At 40.8% G+C, this 19,654-nt stretch overlaps 1 protein-coding gene across 13 annotated transcripts in view; it reads left to right on the forward strand.

The window, feature by feature from the left end:
• BLTP1 (bridge-like lipid transfer protein family member 1) overlaps window positions 1-19,654 on the forward strand; it is a 173,158-nt gene that overhangs the window by 21,599 nt on the left and 131,905 nt on the right. For all 13 annotated transcript variants that reach the window (XM_084855961.1, XM_084855949.1, XM_084855955.1 and 10 more), the window contains 9 exons: window positions 1,146-1,339; window positions 2,907-2,986; window positions 7,818-7,968; window positions 9,872-10,028; window positions 10,815-10,893; window positions 12,010-12,101; window positions 13,968-14,085; window positions 18,903-19,058; window positions 19,476-19,573. In XM_084855961.1, the coding sequence (XP_084712087.1) occupies window positions 1,146-1,339; window positions 2,907-2,986; window positions 7,818-7,968; window positions 9,872-10,028; window positions 10,815-10,893; window positions 12,010-12,101; window positions 13,968-14,085; window positions 18,903-19,058; window positions 19,476-19,573 (1,125 nt within the window). The remainder of the gene's footprint in view (window positions 1-1,145; window positions 1,340-2,906; window positions 2,987-7,817; window positions 7,969-9,871; window positions 10,029-10,814; window positions 10,894-12,009; window positions 12,102-13,967; window positions 14,086-18,902; window positions 19,059-19,475; window positions 19,574-19,654) is intronic.

The raw sequence follows: 19,654 nt of genomic DNA on the forward strand, positions 1-19,654 counted from the left end.
CTCCCCGCTCCTGCCCCCCCAGTCAAGGGAGATGTTAATGATTACTGTGTACTGACATGTTTTATGACATGAATTTTTTTCACTTTAAATGTTTTGGGTGGTTGTTGTTGTTGTGTTGCAAATAAAAAGATTACAAATCAAATCAAATCCATAAATTAACCATGGGTTACAAGTCTGGGTTGTTTCTTCCCCAGCAACCCAGAAATCCCAGTTCACACATCATGCTTAACAACTAGGGATGGGGTGTTTTACTTCTTCCTCGTGCTTGCAGCAGGAGCAAATCGGGTGGCAGGAACCAATGTGCCTGTTTGCTTCAGTCACAACAATCTACAGTTTTATTAAAAAACTGGGTTGTTGTGACATGCAAACCAGTCATACTGTCCACGTTTTAATTTAAAAACAAATTGAGAGATAACCATGGAACTGATAAGCGCTCAGAATTTTTTCTGTTCCATTGGTATAATAAGGATGCATGGCTCTGAGTACTATTTGTGGGACTTCACACTTTCACATTACTGAAGGCATTCACTGCTTGAAGGCATTTACTGCTCTAAGTTTTTAAACAATGCCTACATAGTTTTTGGTGGGTCATTTTAAGATTTTGACAAAATTGCTTATGTGTCTGGGGTACATATGAGAGAGGATATTTTACTTTTATACTGCTGAATTTATGTCCAATCAGGGAGCAAGTTCTTTCCAGAATTATTAGGTCACTTGCAACAAATGACTTGAAGAAGATATTCTCCTGGGGAAATTAAGATAAATATGTTCCAAACAAGAGTAACTGTGTTTGTAGTGGGAGCCCAGTTATTTAGATGTATTTTATATTCAAGCAAATATGTAAACTGTAAAAGTGATAAATTGAATTCAGTTGTAAATCATGCTGGCCAGTTTCCTAGAGTCTAATCTTGTTGTTCTATATGTTGTATTTTTAAGTACAAACATCTTGCCTTTCTCAGTTGTGATAATCTTTGGTTAAACAATACATACTGATTTGTTTCTGATTGTATTTATGGGTGTATAAATTGGTTGGTTATTCTGGGCATATATTTGTAACATTAATGGGCTTTTCAGGAACTTATTTAAGTAGGATGATTTCTACAACAAATAATAGCTAATATGCAATTTCTTTTCTCTTAAATTAGGGTCGTTTAGCTTTTGGAAATCATTATCAGCCGCAGACCCTCTGTATTAACTTTGATGATGCTTTCTTAACTTATACCACAAAACCACCTTCAAGTCACCTTGATCAGTTTATGCACATTGTGAAAGGAAAACTGGAAAATGTGAGGGTTATGCTAGTTCCAAGTCCAAGATATGTTGGACTTCAGAATGATGAGTAAGTAATTATAGGCTAAGCATTAGTTCATTTAGAATATGTAGATACATTATAACATGTGTTCAGTGTTGATTATCAGATTCTTGATGCAAAGTACTACTGCACATCCTCAAATACCTTGCAGATTGTCCTGTACCTTTTAAATTATAATGTTAACGGTGGGAGGTGGGGGGGAATATGCAATAGTAAATTGGGAGAAAAAGCATTAGTGGTTCTCAGTCCACTTCTACCATGTCCTTGGTGACTATATATTTTTAGAAATTGCAGTAAAATTAGTTGTGGTTTTTTCTTGGTAGTTGAGTCAAGACACAACTTTTGACTTCTTTATTTGAAGTAATGTGTATAATAATTGAAATCCTAAATGTATATAGATTATTGAAGTTTGACAGCGAAGCCCTGCAGTAGTCTGTTATTGACATGGAGCTGTTGTGTAATTAGATAAAATCGCTGTAGAACCATACCTTACTTACTAACAGTGCAATCCTATACATGTCTACTCAGAAGTAAGTCCTATGGAGTTCAGTGGGACTTACTCTCAGGGTAGTATATATAGGATTGCAGCCTAAGCTACTCAGAAATTACACTTAATAGTCCACATGTTGTAGCTTAAAAGAGCTCACTGAGATGATTTTTTTCTGAAATTTCCATGTATTGCTTCAGCACGGTCATGTCCAAGGAGGAAAGTTATCATATATAGCCTAGTTATTGTAGAGACTGCTAAAATAACTATATTTGGGAAGAATTACTTGCTATGAAAGGCACAAAATTATGGGGTATTTAGCTATAAATAGAGATTTATTTATATTATAAATAAATATTGCTAATTAGCTATAAAATAGAGATATTCTCAAGGTAACGTTCTTTTGCTTCTTATGTATGGATTTGTTATACTATTAGTCTAATTACTGAAGATATGTCCCTGTGGGCATGGATTCTATTTTAGTAGGAAAACCATTAACAAACTAAGAATGAAATATAGGGCAAGGATAAAGCAACTTTTTAAAAGGAAGGCAAATAAAGTCTTCAACAAAGAAATGTACTTTTTTCCTTAAAATAAGGGTTTTGGAATTGAGGTGCATTAAAATTGTATTATGTTGTTGAAAATGACAATTTTGGTCTTGCTAGATATTTCGATGTTTACTACAGTTAGAGTTTAAAAAGAATCTGCTGTGATTTCAAACGTGTGTAAAAAAGTGTTGGTTTAATGGGAACAAGCAGGGTAGTAAACATTTTGTTAGTAGTGTGTTATTTTCATAACACCATGCTAGTATTGTTCAAATCAGACAAAAATATCCTGGATTAGTGCAGGCATTGAGTATAGCACAAACAGAAACATGCAGATTTTTGTTATCACTTAGGAAAATTATTTTAAGTTTTCAGTTTAATTAAGCATTTCTCTCAGGAACTCTTGGGGCTTGTAAACACATTGCAGTGTGTGTGTGTATGTATGTACAAACACAAACATAAATGATTTGACAACACATATGAGCTGCCATTTCAGAATGTATAGTAGAGTATGTGGTGTTATTTTTCACTTCTACCTGTTTTTGTTTTTCTTCTGCGACAGACCACCAAGATTAATGGGAGAAGGTTTTGTTGTGATGCAGTCAAATGATGTTGATATCTACTATTATATGGATGAACCAGGTAAATATTAAACTCCTGATTTAAGGTTAATACCAGTTGAAGGTGCTTGGTTTCTGTATTTCAAATAGTTGCTTTGGGGTCATTTTTAGATTGAGAGAACAGCATGGGAGAGGGGGAAGAGTTCAGCCTCTCCCTCACAGGACCTCCACTGTAGTCCAATCCCATTTACCAGCCTACTACAGAGGGAGGAATAAATGATCAGTTCTTGCAGTGTAGCAAAGTAAACAGTGGGGTAACCGCACGATTTGTACTAGGATCGGTGCTTTTAAACATACTCATAAATGATCTGGTAAGCAGTGATATGGCCAAGTTTGGTGATGACACCACATTATTTAGGGTGGTTAAAACAAAAAGGGATTGTGAAGAGGTCCAAAAGGATCTCTCCAAATTGGGGGAATGGGCATTAAATTGACAACTCTAGATCAGTGTAAACAAGTACAAAGTGATGCACACTGGATCAAAAAAATCCTAAGCCCATGTATAATCTGGTGGGGTCTAAGATGGAAGTGACTGACCAAGAAAGAGATCTTGGGGTTGTGACGGATAGCTCAGTGAAAATGTTGACCCAGTGTGTGGCTGCTGTGGAAGAGGAAAATTCCATATTGTGCATCATTAGGAAAGGAATGGAAAATAAAACGGCCAGTATCATGACAAATCTGTGGTGCAATCATACTTGGAATACTGTGTACAGTTCTGCTCACTGCATCTCAAAAAGGATGAGCCAGAAAAGGACAACCAAAATGATCAAGAGGCTAGAGCACCTCCCCTATGAGGAAAGGTTACAGCGTTTCGGGTTTTTTAGCTTGGAAAGGTGAGTAAGGGGGAACATGATAAAGGTGTATAAAGTTATGCATAGTGTGGAAAAACCTACTCCCTCTCTCATAATACTAGAACTCAAGATCTCCCAGTGAAGCCAAATGGTGGGAGATGCAGGTCAGATAAAAGGAAATATTTCATCACACAGGGCATAGTTAAACCATGGAATTCACTACCACAAGTTGTAGTGTGGCCACCAGTTTGGACAGTGTAAAAAGGAGATTGGACAAATTTATTTGAGGATAAGGCCATCAGTGTGTATTGGCCCCAGGAGCGTAACCAAGCCACCTGTAGTGTTAGAGGGGCCTAGAGATCCATAATGCCTTGCTTAAGTTCATTATGGGTGCAATTTCCTTGCTAGTAAAAATGGGTATGATCAAAAACAAAGATGGCAAGGATCTAACAGAAGCAGAAGAGATCAAGAAAAGGTGGCAAGAATATACGGAAGATCTGTATAGGATGGATAATAATATCGGGGATAGATTTGACGGTGTGGTCAGTGAGCTAGAGCCAGACATCCTGAAGAGTGAGGTTGAATGGGCCTTAAGAAGCATTGCTAATAACAAGGCAGCAGGAGATGACGGTATCCCAGCTGAACTGTTTAAAAACTTGCAAGATGATGCCGTCAAGCTGATGCATGCCATATGCCAGCAAATTTGGAAAACACAAGAATGGCCAACAGATTGGAAAAAATCAACCTATATCCCCATACCAAAAAAGGGAAGCACCAAAGAATGTTCAAACTATCGAACAGTGGCACTTATTTCACATGCCAGTAAGGTAATGCTCAAGATCTTGCAAGGTCGACTCCAGCAATTCATGGAACGAGAATTGCCAGATGTACAAGCTGGGTTTAGAAAAGGCAGAGGAACTAGAGACCAAATTGCCAATATCCGCTGGATAATGGGGAAAGCCAGGGAGTTTCAGAAAAACATCTATTTCTGTTTTATTGACTATTCTAAAGCCTTTGACTGTTTGGATCATCACAAATTGTGGCAAGTTCTTGGTGGTATGGGGATACCAAGTCATCTTGTCTGCCTCCTGAGGAATCTGCATAATGACCAAGTAGCAATGGTAAGAACAGACCACGGAACAACGGACTGGTTTAAGATTGGGAAAGGAGTACGGCAGGGTTGTATACTCTCACCCAACCTATTCAACCTGTACGCAGAACACATCATGCAACGTGCTGGGCTTGATGAATCCAAGACTGGAGTTAAAATTGCTGGAAGAAACATTAACAATCTCCGATATGCCGATGATACCACTTTGATGGCTGAAAGCGAGGAGGGGCTGAGGAACCTCATGACGAAGGTGAAAGAAGAAGTGCAAAAGCTGGGTTGCAGTTAAACCTCAAAAAAACCAAGATTATGGCAACCAGCTTGATTGATAACTGGCAAATAGAGGGAGAAAACGTGGAAGGAGTGACAGGCTTTGTATTTCTAGGCGCAAAGATTACTGCAGATGTTGACTGCAGCCAGGAAATCAGAAGACGTTTACTTCTTGGGAGGAGAGCAATGACAAATCTTGATAAAATAGTTAAGAGCGGAGACATCACACTGACAACAAAGGTCCGCATAGTTCAAGCAATGGTATTCCCCGTAGTAACCTATGGCTGCAAGAGCTGGACCATAAGGAAGGCTGAGCGAAGGAAGATAGATGGTTTTGAACTGTGGTGCTGGAGGAAAGTTCTGAGAGTGCCTTGGACTGCAAGAAGATCAAACCAGTCCATACTCCAGGAAATAAAGCCAGACTGCTCACTTGAAGGAAGGATATTAAAGGCAAAACTGAAGTACTTTGGCCACATAATGAGAAGACAGGATACCCTGGAGAAGATGCTGATGCTAGGGAAAGTGGAAGGCAAAAGGAAGAGGGGCCGACCAAGGGCAAGATAGATGGATGATATTCTGGAGGTGATGGACTCGACCTTGGGGGAACTGGGGGTAGCTACAGCCGACAGGAAGCTCTGGCGTGGCCTGGTCCATGACGTCACGAAGAGTTGGAAGCGACTGAACAAATCAACAACAACAAAGCTTCTGAGCATGTGAAGATGAGTCAAAGGGCCGATAGCGCAGCCTAGCACATTCCATACTAATGAGTGAATCAAGATGTGCCTGGGAAGCAAAGTTTGTTTGTCTTAAAGCTGCAGGTGGCTGTGCTGAGAACCTAGTGCTGTTAGTCTATGCTGGGAATAAATGCTAAGAGGTGCTTGTTGCTGTCATGTTGCCTCATTGCTAACATGTATGCTACAAAACCCATTGTACCCCATGGCTCTGGGTTCAGAGAAGCTGTCTGATCCAACCACTGGGTACGCCTGTGTGCTGATTGTACTCAATAAAATACTCCTTGTAAGTAAACCTGGATCTGATTTATCACTATCTTGGCACCTCTAAATTAAGAGGTCGAAGCCCACGGCGGGGGCAATACACAGTGGTTACTATTCATGATGGCTATATATTACCTCCTATATGCTTCTGCTGGGGAATGGGGCATCAAAATGACAAATGTGGTTCAGTGTAAGTAAGTGTAAAGTGATGCATGTTGGGGGGGGAAAATCTCAACTTCATGTATAAGCTGATGGGATCTGAGCTAGCAGTGACTGACCAAGAAAGAGATCTTGGGGTTGTGATGGACAGCTCGATTAAAAAGGTTGACCCAGTATGTGGCGGCAGTGAAAAAGGCAAATTCCATGTTAGGTATAATTAGAAAAGGAACTAAAAACAAAACTGCTAAGATCATACTACCCTTATATAAATCTATGGTGTGACCATATTTGGAATACTTTGTACAGTTCTAGTAACCGCACCCAAAAAAGGATACTGTAGAGTTGGAAAAAGTCTGGGAAAAAGCAACTAAAATGATCAAGGGGCTGGAGCAGCTCCCCAATGAGGAAAAGTTGAAACATCGGGGACTGTTCAGCTCACAAAAGAGGCTAGTAAGGGGAGTCATGATAGAAGTGTACAACATTATGCATGGCGTGGAGAAAGTAGATAGGGAGACATAAAATCATAGAATAGTAGAGTTGGAAGGGGCCTATAAGACCATCAAGTCCAACCCACTGCTGAATGCAGGAATCTAAGTCAAAGCATCCCTTACAGATAGCTGTCCAGCTTCATCTTGAATGCCTCCAGTGTTGGAGAGCCCACTACCTCCCTAGGTAATTAGTTTGATTGTTGTATTGCTCCAACAGTCAGGAGGTTTTCCGTGATGTTCAGCCAGAATCTGGTTTCCTGTAACTTGAGCCCATTATTTTGTGTCCTGCACTCTGGGATGATCAAGAAGAAATCCTGGCCTTCGTCTCTGTGACAACCTTTCAAGTACTTGAAGAGCGCTATCATATCTCCCCTCAGTCTTCTCTTCTCAAGGCTAAACTTTCACAGTTCTTTCAGTCTCTCTTCATAGGGCTTTGTTTCCAGCCCTCTGATCATCTTCGTTGCCCTCCTCTGAACCCTCTCCAGTTTGTCTGCATCCTTTTTAAAGTGTGGTGCCCAGAACTGGACACAATGCTAAAGATGATGCCTAACCAGTGCTGAGTAGAGGGGAACTAGTACTTCACGGGATCTGGAAGCTATACTTCTATTAATGCAGCCCCAAATAGCATTTGCCTTTTTTGCAGCCACATCACATTGTTGACTCATATTCAGCTTGTGATCTACAACAATTTCAAGATCCTTCTCACTTGTAGTACTGTTGAGCCAAGTATCGCCCATACATTTTTCTTCCTCTCTCATAATACTACAACCTGGGGTCATCCCATGAAGCAGTGTGCCTATGTATACCAGTTGCTGGGGAACATGGGTGGGAGGGTGCTGTTGCTCTCATTCCTGCTTGTGTGTTTCCCACAGGCAGCTGGTTAACCACTGCGTGAACAGATAGTTGGACTAGATGGACCTTGGTCTTGTGATAGGCAAAATAATGTAAACAGTGTTTTGTGTTAATTAGGAATATCCTACAAATTATATGTTCTATGAATATTTATTACTTGAAAATGTTTTTGATCTTTTCTAAAATACAGGTCTGGTACCAGAAGAAACAGAGGAAAATAATGAGGGAGAAACAAGTAATGAAGATAGTAAATTGCAAGACCTTCCACCCTGCTGGGGATTAGATATAGTTTGTGGGAAAGGAACAGATTTCAATTATGGTCCATGGGCTGACAGGCAAAGGTACTATAGTGAATTGTTTTTACTATCTCTACTATAAAAAGTGAAGAATGTAAATTAAAATGTTTCCGTTAAAGTTGTCCTGATTGCTTTAATGTGGCTAGAATTTAAGGACCTTTGTTTTTTTAACACATTGTTTTCATATTATTTGTCTGAGAACAAATAATGAATTATGCTTTCTATAAAATCCACACACTCATATTTATGTGCCTGAATGTTTAGAGTTGAGATGTTTTCCCAGAGATGAGGCAAATGCCTGTCTTACAACCTTGACAGGCAAGGCTGCCTCTCCTGATGGTTTTGGCCTCAGAGGTTCCATTTAGCCCTTATAAGGCAACTGTGGTGAAGGGCTGAGTGGTGTATGGGGACGTATGAACCATGGTACTGCCCTGTGAAACTCAGCTCATCTGTTCATAGGGAATTTCAGGACTCCTTGCCTTCCTAGACCTTATGTGAAGCTGCTCCTGCTCTCATTGTGCTGGGGTCATGTTGAAGGAAAATAGTTTGGGTTTTCAAAAACAAGTAGTGATTCAGAACTTGGAGTCTGATCCTATTTTTACTACGGTTGGGACAGAGAAAAGCAAGGCTGCATAATTGCAGCTAGGATCAGGAATGATCTGCCAGGGCTACAGTGCTTCACTGTAGCCCTGGCAGATCAGCGGAGTGGAATAGTGGAAATACTAATGGGAGCAGGCTCCTGACACTTTTCCCTCTAAGTTAAGCAACTTCATTTTGAGCTAATTGCTATGTTGAATAAGGCAGGAAGAGTCGTGGGAGGAGTGTACTTTGCTTCACTGGCTCACTGCTCTCCCATTTAGGAAAATGGATATGAGGTAAGAACTGCTGTAGAGAGCAGGGAAGCCTTAAGAAGACATGGTTCTCTGCAGAAGGAAGTGAAAAACCCACAGGTTTCACAGATCTCCATTTGTGTGGTATAAAGCTTTTAAACAGCCCTTTCTCTTGTAATTAATCACAAATAAGGGGAAAGACGGGTTGGAGCACTATACAAACAAAATTAAAATTAAAAACGAAAAACAGTGCAAAAGAAGGAGGAAGAGGAAGGTAGGTTGTGTTTCAAACTCATGAAAGGAAAGAACAACTGTGTACATTAAACTGATGGCTGTTGAGCATAAGTCTCAAGAAAAGCTGACCAAATGTCGTCTTATTTGCCCTCTTTGTGCTCACGTCAATATGTAGCCAACTCAAATAGAAATAACGAGTTCCAATCATTAATCCGTTACTCTGGATTAATGACTGTAGAAAGTACTGTCTTATCCTTCCATGTTAGAGTACTGTATGCTTAGCCATCCCTATTGATCACATGGCCTGGTGATACATTACAAACAATGGGGATAGTTTAATAAAACATGCATGTCTCTAAACTACACTGAGGCTTCCAATACTAAATTACATTCTTCTGTCTTTAACTTGGTCAGCAGTATCTGCCCAAATTACATTTTATGTTCATTTGCATGGTTCAGTGGATATCCTGTAAGAGGCTCATATATAGAATGTAGCATTATGTTGATTATTTACTGTAACTTGTCTAATAACGTTGATTTGTTTTAAAATCTTACTAGTTAACCTTACAAGGTCAATTGTCTAAAATTGAGACTTGTCTCAATCCTCATGTTTTCTATTACTATTTTAAATTTCTAAAGTAATTAGATTTTTAGTGCCTTAAGATAAATTTGGAATATAACATCACTGGCATATCACTTCAGCCTTTGACTTCAGCCTTTTGAAGAGTAAGTGATTCAACAGTGTAATGAAGCAGATGTATTTTTTCCTCTCCTGTTCATGCACCTGTTTCTTGTGTGCTCTGTATAATACATTAAAGGAAATAAATAAATGACTCTGTTTCTTTCAAGATCACTAACTCCGTTACTTTTCTGATTTTTTTAAGGGACTGTTTATGGAAATTCTTTTTCCCGCCAGATTACCAAGTCATGAAAGTTTCAGAAATTCCACAACCTGGGAAACCAAGGCAGATCCTTGCTTTTGAGCTACGTATGAATATCATTGCAGATGCCACTATTGATTTGCTCTTCACAAAAAATAGGGTAAAGAATAAATATATATAGCTAGATATGAGACTTGGGAAGATACACTAGTTCTTATTAAACAGGGGTTGTGTGTTTTTTTAAAATGTCTTTCCAGGCTTCATATATCATTCCACTTTATTTTGCAAGATAGTGAAACAATACGATATAAGAAACCTGAAAGCTTTGGTTAGGTACACCTTCATATTGGGTCATTATGTTTTATACATTCAGATATACTTTTGTGTCTAAATAAATCTTTATGAATTTTTTTAGTTTCTCAGTCTGTGTATTTTTTGTATATATGTAAATATTCTTGATCAGCTTTTCCTTACCCAATATCTTTTGGCTCTTACCACATGAAACAGATGTGCAGCGGTATATTACTTTTTAAAATTTTGTACAAATAATAGTGTCACCTATCTGCTTTCCTGCAGAGGCAATTTATATGCTGAGTGATTGAAGTTTTTCACTGAAATGGAAAGAGCCTGCCACACTATACAGAGGACTGATAACTGCTAAATACAGCATTTTGCTCATTAGCAACCATTTATTTGTATAGCTGTTATCCATTCCTCTGCTAATGGCCTCAAATGAATGCTTACCATGCCTTGGATATTAAACATGACATTTTTCTTCCATTTTGTTACATATCTTAGCTTTTTAATTTTTATCATGCTTTTAATCAGCTATGGTCTACTAGCTCCCTTTCAGAAATCCTTGCAGTTTAAACAAGAAGGTGATAACTTGAGGCAAGATATATTCTTAGTGAAAATAACTGAAATAATGTCTGATTTTTATTGGCAGGAAACTAATGCTATACATGTAAATGTTGGAGCAGGCTCTTATTTGGAAATAAATATTCCCATGACTGTAGCTGAAAATGGTAGGTTGAGACTGAAATTATGTTATGTTCCTCATGGGAAACTAGATTGAGAGAACAGCCCCCCCCCCCCCCCGCACTTACATGTGGAAGGATGGCTCCATGAGATTACAGGTGCTAGGATTGAGTTGAGTTATGCATCTCTAAATATTCAAGGTGTTTCTCAATAGGACTGTACACATGTTAATGTAAATGGCATGCATTGAGTATTAAAAACAATTTTTATATATTTTGCTTCTATCCTTCATTTAGCGTTGGAATTCAATTAATTTAACATTAATTAAAGAGGCTACTATCTGCTTAAGACTGGATACGTCTTTCTTGTTTATGTGCACATGAGGCAGCTGGAACATTGAAAGACTATCATGCTGAAAATTCTGAAAGGATAAATGATAGACCTAGATATGTCAACCTCTGCTACATTCCTAGGCTTGGATCCAGGATCTGTCTTCCATGGACAGAAGGGCTCCATTCACAGAAGCTGCCTCTGCCCGATTTTCAGGGATCCACTCTTTTCACATCTCATCCCATTCAGCAGGGTTCCCTAACTCTCTTTGTAACATTTTCAGGGGGCTAGAGGGGCTGCCACAGAGAGGAGGGGTTTGGAGAAGCTTGCTTCCACAAGCCCAGTTTCATGCACCTAAATCTAGATGCAACCCCTTGGATATATCTACCTTTACAGACATTCCTGTTGTGGGTATATGTTGCTACTCTTTCATTTCCCAGAACTCCCTAGATATGGAAAGCTGTACTATGTACTACCAGTTGCATGAGCAGGAGGATGTTATTGCACTCATGTCCTAATTGTGGGATTCCCACAGGCAGCTGTTTGGCCACTGTATGAACAGAATACTGGATTAGATGGACCCTTGGTCTGATCCAGCATGGCTCTTATGTTTTTGTGTACTCATAACATTCTTCCTGTAGTATACATGTCAGCTCCTTCCTTAACCAAATGGATGGTTCAACTAAAATCTCTTTTAAATTGGTCAGACAATGCTGTGCGCTCACCACTAATAGATAGGATGGACCAGATTTTTTTTATAGAAGTGTCTGTAACAACCTTGAAGAGAGACATAATACAGCGGCAAATGTTAATTCTTTGGTCTTGTTTGCTAGGTTACTCGCCTACTATTAAAGGACAGCTTTTACACATAGATGCTACCAGCAGTATGCAGTTCAGGACCCTCTTAGAAGCAGAAATGTTAGCTGTAAGTATTATGCATAAGAACCACAGTGATGTCTACTGTATTTTGTTTTAAAAGTTACTTGAATGTAAGGTATAATTACAGCAGCAACAACAATAATAATGGATTTAGGAGAGCTACAATGTATATACTATTAATATTTCCACAAACATCACCAAGGCAGAGTACAAAACATCAGATAAAACAATAAAAAACATAAAAATATAAAAATCAGCAATAGAGTGATATTCCAGTTAAGTGGGAATGTGTGATTTCAGGTGTTTTCCTTCATTATAATATGTTGGCTTTAGGCTGCTGCATTTTTCAGCAACTGCAGATCTTGAGCAGTCTTCAAGAGCAGGCTCATTGCACTGCATAATCTGAGTCTAGCCAGGGTATATCTTAGGGTCATCTTTTCTTGAATGCTTTAAAATACTAAAAATCAAGAAAAAAGTTTTCATTACAATATTTGTAAAAATGATCATGTAAATTTATCATAAATTTGGTTTATATAAGAATTTGAGATATAAGGCCACCATGTCTCAGGGAGCCTCTCTGTATGAGGCTTCCCACTGGCACTTCGGGTACACCTGGCAATTGTACATGCCAATTGCTCCTTGACCCAAAGCTTCTTTACCTCTCTGTTCCTCTCTGTTCCCTCCTGGTCAACAGCTCACAGACCCTCCCATTCATAGGTCCTGTATTAGGTTTATTCCCAGTTCTACTGTTTTTGTGGCACTTCAGCCACCCATTATTTCTTCAAGTCCCTTCACCTCCTACTGCCAGTCAGTCTAGCTTCATTCAACCACTTTGGATCCCAGACAGCATCCTGCATTGCCTGGCACTTTATTGATTCTATTTCCATTTCTTTTCCAAAGTTTCTCTTGTCCTTAAACTTTGTTCTGTCAGTTTCTTTACCCTGCTTGCTGTAAGCCTATTGTTACCACAGTTCCCTGTCTTCTCTGTCTGTCTTTTGCATTAGACTTCTGTCTGATTCAGCTTTCTATTTCTTAAATTTCATTGTGGAATCTGCCCCTCGCTCCTTTGGGTTTCCTTGCCCCTTAAAGCTAAGCTGATGTGATGTAATGTGGCATACCTATATGATTTCCCCCGTGGAGCTAATAGCAGTTTTTGGGGAGGAGCTGAAAAAACTGAATGGGAGAACAGAGTTAAACTTCCCCTTTTACCCAATCTTCATAGCAGCCCTGTGGGGCTGCTAAGAAATAGAACAAAACAATGGGAGAGTCTGATCATGAAGCTTATGTACCAGGTCTAGTTTTACCTTTAGCTTCTCTACCTTTTGGGACGTCTTCTCACTTAGTTTGCCTACCTTGGCCGTTCATCCCTTCCTGGGATGAACCTTCCTGGTTCTACAGTCAGTATGAAGATTTTGTCTCAGCCAGATCTGTTGCAGACTGTCTGTGAACATTCCATATTGCCTATTTCAATCACCCAGTATGTCTTGAACATTCCAAAACATCACATCTATTCAGCCAGTAGATGCAAGAGGCTTCATTGTTGCCACCTCAAAATCCCTTCTCTCATTACTATATAGATTAATTATTTAGCAGATTTGTTGTAAAGGGATGTAAAATGGCTTTTCAGTACAAAAGACTCAAGATTGAAAGCTGTTTGATACCTTTGCAGTGAAAGCAGATGGCAAACATAATGTAATATGAGTACATTACAAAAGTTTTCAAATAAATGATATGGGAATTGACCTTTTAACTTGAAAGATTTAAACATTAATAAAAGATGTCCTTTGTTGAACTAAGCAGGAAAGCATTTTAAATTACTCACCAATTGTATGCCTGTATCTTGGCTGTTCATACAATTATTATACTCATTGTCCATAATAAGTGAATACTGATTCTTGTGTATTTTGTTCAGTTTCACATTAATGCCTGCTATCCCCGGATATGGAACATGCCACAGATATGGCAGTGTGAAGTTGAAGTTTACAAGGCAACCTATCATTTTATCTTTGCTCAGAAAAGCTTCTTTACAGGTAACTGTTCTATTTTTATGTAATGCAGATTTGCACATTTTTCAAATAGTACCAATGTCAGTGTGGGGTGTTTTTGTATAGAAATGCCTGTTCAAAAATGTTACAAATATATATTATTTTTCACTCTTCTGTCGCTTTAGTCATCAAACTCATGTGAAGAGACATTTTTAATCACAAGAGCACAGAATGTTCTGCCCGCCTATCAATTTTAGTAAATGGTTTTGGTGTACTAGTCATCAAAATGGTTTATGTCTCACAGAAATTAATCCATTCTATAGTATTGATATCTCTGCTTCTCCCAAACTCGCCTCCTTCCAAGCAGTATAAACCTACTTTAAGTGGCTGGGTTTTTAGATTTCTGTGTAGCCTGTCCAAAGCCTGGGCAAATGAAATTGGTAATAGTTACCGTTTTCTTGTTGAGTGGGGAGCCGCTGCTGGTTCGCTATGCCTTTTGTGAATGGAAGGCACCCTTTCATTCATCTGAACAGCCAATCTGGATCCAGCCTTTTGTTGATAATTGCCCAACTCAATTAAAAAATCCCTAAGCCAAATATGAGGTTAAAACTAAATAAATGAGGAGTAGAGAAGATGCTTACAGGTACCAAAGACATTTTACTAGCTTTTGCAAAATTTGTGTGTTTGCAGGTATTTTAAATGCTTAGGATTTGGCCCTTGTAATACTTTAAATGGTAATTGCTCATTGAGAGGGATTATTTCTTCTCTTCTGAAATGTATTCAGAGCTGCAGTCAAATTAATCTTATGTGAAGTTGCCTTTTTGTAGACAGTGTGACTACTACAGAAGTAAGAGATTTGAGAATAGCAGCTAAACTATGTTTGGGACTGAAGTCTACAACACCAGGAATATTGATCCACTTATTACATTCAGAGCATAGATGTCAGGTCAAATGTTAAAATTTATGGTTCTAACAGTGCAAACCTGTGCACACTTAACTGAGAGTAAACCTCTTTGAGCACAGTGGGACTTACTTCTGAGTAAAAATTGATAGGATTGTGGTGTTAGAAGTGCAACAGCTATCATATAGCTAGCCAACGGCCACTCGGTCGAGACCCTGGTGGGTGGCTGGAATGCCGCAATCACTGGGGCATTAGATCAGGTGGCTCTGAAATGCCCTCTCCCCCTGAACAGGGCTCGGACTGCACCATGGTTTAATCTGCAGTTACGAGCTCTGAAACAAGAGGTGAGATGGCTAGAGCGCCGGTGGCGGAAGTCTCGCTCCAAAGACAATCAGGCACGGGCTAGCACTGTCTCTTCAGCCTATCACATGGCGGTGAAGGCAGCAAAAAAGGAATATTATGCTGCCTCTATTGCATCCGCAGAGTGCTGTCCCAGAAGGCTGTTCCAAGTGGTCTGGAGCCTGGTCAATCCAGTAGCTCCGGAACCACTGGAGCATTCTAAGGCCTCCTGTGAGGCCTTGGCAAGGCACTTTCTGGATAAAATTGATCGGATTAGGAGTGTTATTCCGTGTGCTGTGGATACAGTTAGTGAGCAAGAGGTGGTCTGTGGCAAACTGGTTTTGTGGGATCGGTTCCAGCTTCTTCCTTCGGAGGAAGTGGACAAGGTGCTTTCATCTGTAAGGCCGACCGCCTGCTTACTTGATCCTTGCCCATTTTGGCTCATTATGGGCTGCAGAGAGAGACTGGGTGAGGGGATCAGGGCAGTGGTGAACGCCTCCCTTGAGGAGGGAGTGATGCCATCAGCCCTCAAGGAGGCAGTGATAAGACCACTCTTAAAGAAGCCCTCCTTGGATTCCCAAGTTCTGATCAACTTTCGCCCAGTCTCGAATCTGCCATTTTGGGGCAAGGTGATTGAGCGGGTGGTGGCGATGCAGTTGAAGGCACATTTGGAAGAAGCCGATTATCTGGATCCATTTCAGTCGGGCTTCAGGCATGGGACAGAAACGGCCTTGGTTGCCTTGGTGGATGATATGAGGAGGGCTTTGGTTAGGCGAATGCTCCTTCCTTGTTGTCCTCAACCTCTCAGCGGCTTTTGATACCACAGTATCCTCCTGGACCGCCTGGAGGGGTTGGGCATTGGAGACACCGTATTGCGGTGGTTCCGGTCCGTCCTCTCTGGCAAGTTCTAGAGGGTAGCACTGGGAGAGGAGGTTTCAGACCCGTGGCTGCTCACTTGTGGGGTGCCACAGGGTTCCATCCTCTCCCCGATGCTATTTAACATCTATGTGAAGCTGCTGGGGGCGATCATCAGGACGTTTGGGGTGCGGTGTCATCAACATGCAGATGACATGCAGTTCTACCTCTTGTTCAAATCCTCACCAAGGTTGGCCATGGAATCCCTGTCCAAATGTCTGGAGATGGTGAGTGGCTGGATGGGGAGGAATAAGCTGAAGCTGAACCCTGACAAGACCAAGGTACTTCTGGTGGGAGACAAGAGTAGGTTGGGGGATGTTGACCTGGTGTTGAATGGGGTACGGCTACCCTTGAAAGACCAGGTCCGCAGCCTGGGGGTCATTTTAGACTCCCAGCTGTCCATGGAGCCTCAGGTGTCAGCTGTGAGCCAGACAGTGCTGTACCAACTCCATCTGATACGGCGGCTGCGCCCCTTCCTTCCCGACCATCTGCTCCCATCAGTAGTACATGCCCTGGTCTCCTCTCGTTTAGACTACTATAATGCGCTCGACGTGGGGTTACCCTTGAAGATGGTTCGGAAGCTGCAGCTGGTATAGAACGTGGTGGCTCGCCTGATTAAAGGCAGCCGCCGGCGAGATCACAACACTCCAGTGCTTAAGGAGTTGCACTGGTTACCAGTTGTTTTCCGGGCCAAATTCAAGGTGTCAGTTTTGACCTTTAAAACCCTATATGGTTCCAGCCCAGACTACCTCAAGGAGCGCCTCCAGCAACACCAGACAGGCCACTTAACAAGATCAGCCTCGGATGGCCTTTATTCATTCATTCATTCATTCATTCATTCATTTCATTTCTATACCGCCCAATAGCCGAAGCTCTCTGGGCGGTTCACAAAAATTAAAACCAAACAACACACAATAAAATAATTTAAAATATATAGAACATTAAAACCACAATATAACAATACAACCACAATAAAACCTAGCAGCAGTGCAGGAGTTTAAAATTCAGATTTAAAACAGCAAAGCTAAAAATTTAGAAAGCTAAAATGCTGAAATGCCTGGGAAAATAAAAAGGTCTTCACCTGGCGCCGAAAGGAATACAATGTAGGTGCCAGGCGAACCTCACTAGGGAGCTCATTCCAGAGCCGGGGTGCCACAGCAGAAAAAGCCGTCCTCCTAGTAGCCACCCGCCTCACTTTCTTTGGCAGGGGCTCACAGAGAAGGGCCGCTGACGATGATCTTAAGGTCCGGGCAGGCACATATGGGAGGAGGCGATCCTTCAGATAACCTGGCCCCAAGCCGTTAAGGGCTTTGAATGTTAACACCAGCACTTTGAATCGGGCCCGGAAATGGACTGGCAGCCAGTGCAGCTGGAAAAGTGGTGGCGTAATATGAGCTCGCTGGCCAGTCCCTGTTAACAATCTTGCTGCCCTATCGGACCGTTTTCAGAGGCAGCCCCATGTATAACGCATTGCAGTAATCCAGACGAGAAGTTATCAGAGCATGGATAACTGTAGCTAGGCTATCTCTGTCCAGATAAGGGCATAGTTGGTATACCAGCCTCTCTCTGTCCCATCAGCCAGGACAGCTAGGCTGGTGAGGACGAGGGAGAGGACCTTCTCTGTGGTGGCCCCCACTCTGTGGAACTCCCTCCCTAGGGAACTCCGCCATGCCACCTCTTTAATGAGCTTCTGCCATGCATTAAAAATATGGTGGTTCAGGCAGGCATTTGGGGTGGGTTAGGGTATTTTTAGAAATATGTTTTTAATGTATTTATTTATTTATTTCATTTATATCCCGCCTTTTTTCCTCTTGCAAGGAACCCAAGGTGGCTTACATTCTCCTCCTCCTCTCCATTTTATCCTCACGACAACAACCCTGTGAGGTGGGTTGGGCTGAGAGTCTGTGACTGGCCCAAAGTCACCCAGTGAGCTTCCATGGCCGAGTGGGGACTAGAACCCAGATCTCCCGGCTCCCAGTCCAACACTCTCGCCGCTACACCACACTGGCTCCAGAACAGTAGTTTTAAACTGTTCTTTTGTTGTACATTGCCCAGAGTGGCTGGGTGACCAGCCAGATGGGCGATTAATAAATTTAATAAATAAATAATAAATATTATATTCTAGTGTGCCCTGAGGAATAAAACTTGGAATGCTTTGTCTTTTTTACCTATTGTTACATAACCAAATACTTTTGTGACTGAAGAACAGAAAAGAGGGGTCATGCGAGTCTAAATTGCAGGTAGAATTTTCTTACTGTATTCTGTCATCAAAAAGTTGGTGGCATATTTGATATGATACCACTCTTCAAATACTTGAAAAGTTGTCACAGAGAGGAAGGCCAGGATCTCTTCTCGATCATCTCAGAGTGCAAGACACGGAATAATGGGCTCAAGTTACAGGAAGCCAGATTCCGTCTGAACATCAGGAGAAACCTCCTGACTGTTAGAGCAATAGGACAATGGAACCAATTACCTAGGGAGATGGTGGGCTCTCCCAGACTGGAGGCATTCAAGATGAGGCTGGACAGCCATCTGTCAGGGATGCTCTGACTTGGATTCCTGCAATGAGCAGAGGGTTGGACTTGATGATCTTATTGGACCCTTCCAACCCTACTATTCTATGATTCTGTGATTTTAATCAAACAAAATATAAGTGGTTTAGTTTATGAGACTCTTTTCTCCAGTGACCTGTGCCTTTTATTTTTAGACTTGATTCAGGATTGGTCCAGTGACAGTGCTCCTGATATCTTCTCATTCGTACCCTATTCATGGAATTTTAAAGTCATGTTTCATCAGTTTGAAATGATTTGGGCAGCAAATCAGCACAATTGGATTGATTGTTCCACAAAGCAACAGGAAAATGGTGAGAACTGTATATTCCAAAGCAGGCTACTACATTCTTTCCCTATATCCAGCAGTCATATATACTTAACCAAAACAAATGCCATCTCACCTAGGATAACCTACAATTCCTATTTTCCCTTTGGAAAATACCAGCTGGAGCAATTTGGAGCGGGGGCACAGAAGGACTGCAAGGGGAGGAGAGATTTAATCCAGTGTAAAAAGAGGAGTGAGGATAAGTGCTGGTTTTCTCCTCTTTCCTTAAATTTGTCCAAGTACTAATCAAAGCAGCAGCATGCTCAATACTGATCAGAAATGGTCTTTGTAAAGATGATAAACAGATTTAAACAGGGGTCCTTAAGGAGGAAAAAAGGTGGGATATAAATTAATAAATAAATAATAAAATAAAGATAATTAATTTTTTTCTGTTCCCTTGTAGTTTATGTGGCAGCCTGTGGGGAAACTTTAAACATAGATTTCTCTTTGCCTTTTACGGACTTTGTTCCAGGCACATGCAATACTAGATTCTCTTTAAAGGTAAGTGGCTTTGTCTTCTTTTAATTAAATTGCATATGTTTTTATGCTGACACTGACCTGCAACAAGGTTTGGTTTGTGTT

Source organism: Heloderma suspectum, chromosome 5 (assembly GCF_057233095.1).
Source record: "Heloderma suspectum isolate Gila_16-S chromosome 5, 16-S_ref, whole genome shotgun sequence".
NCBI lineage: Eukaryota > Metazoa > Chordata > Lepidosauria > Squamata > Helodermatidae > Heloderma > Heloderma suspectum.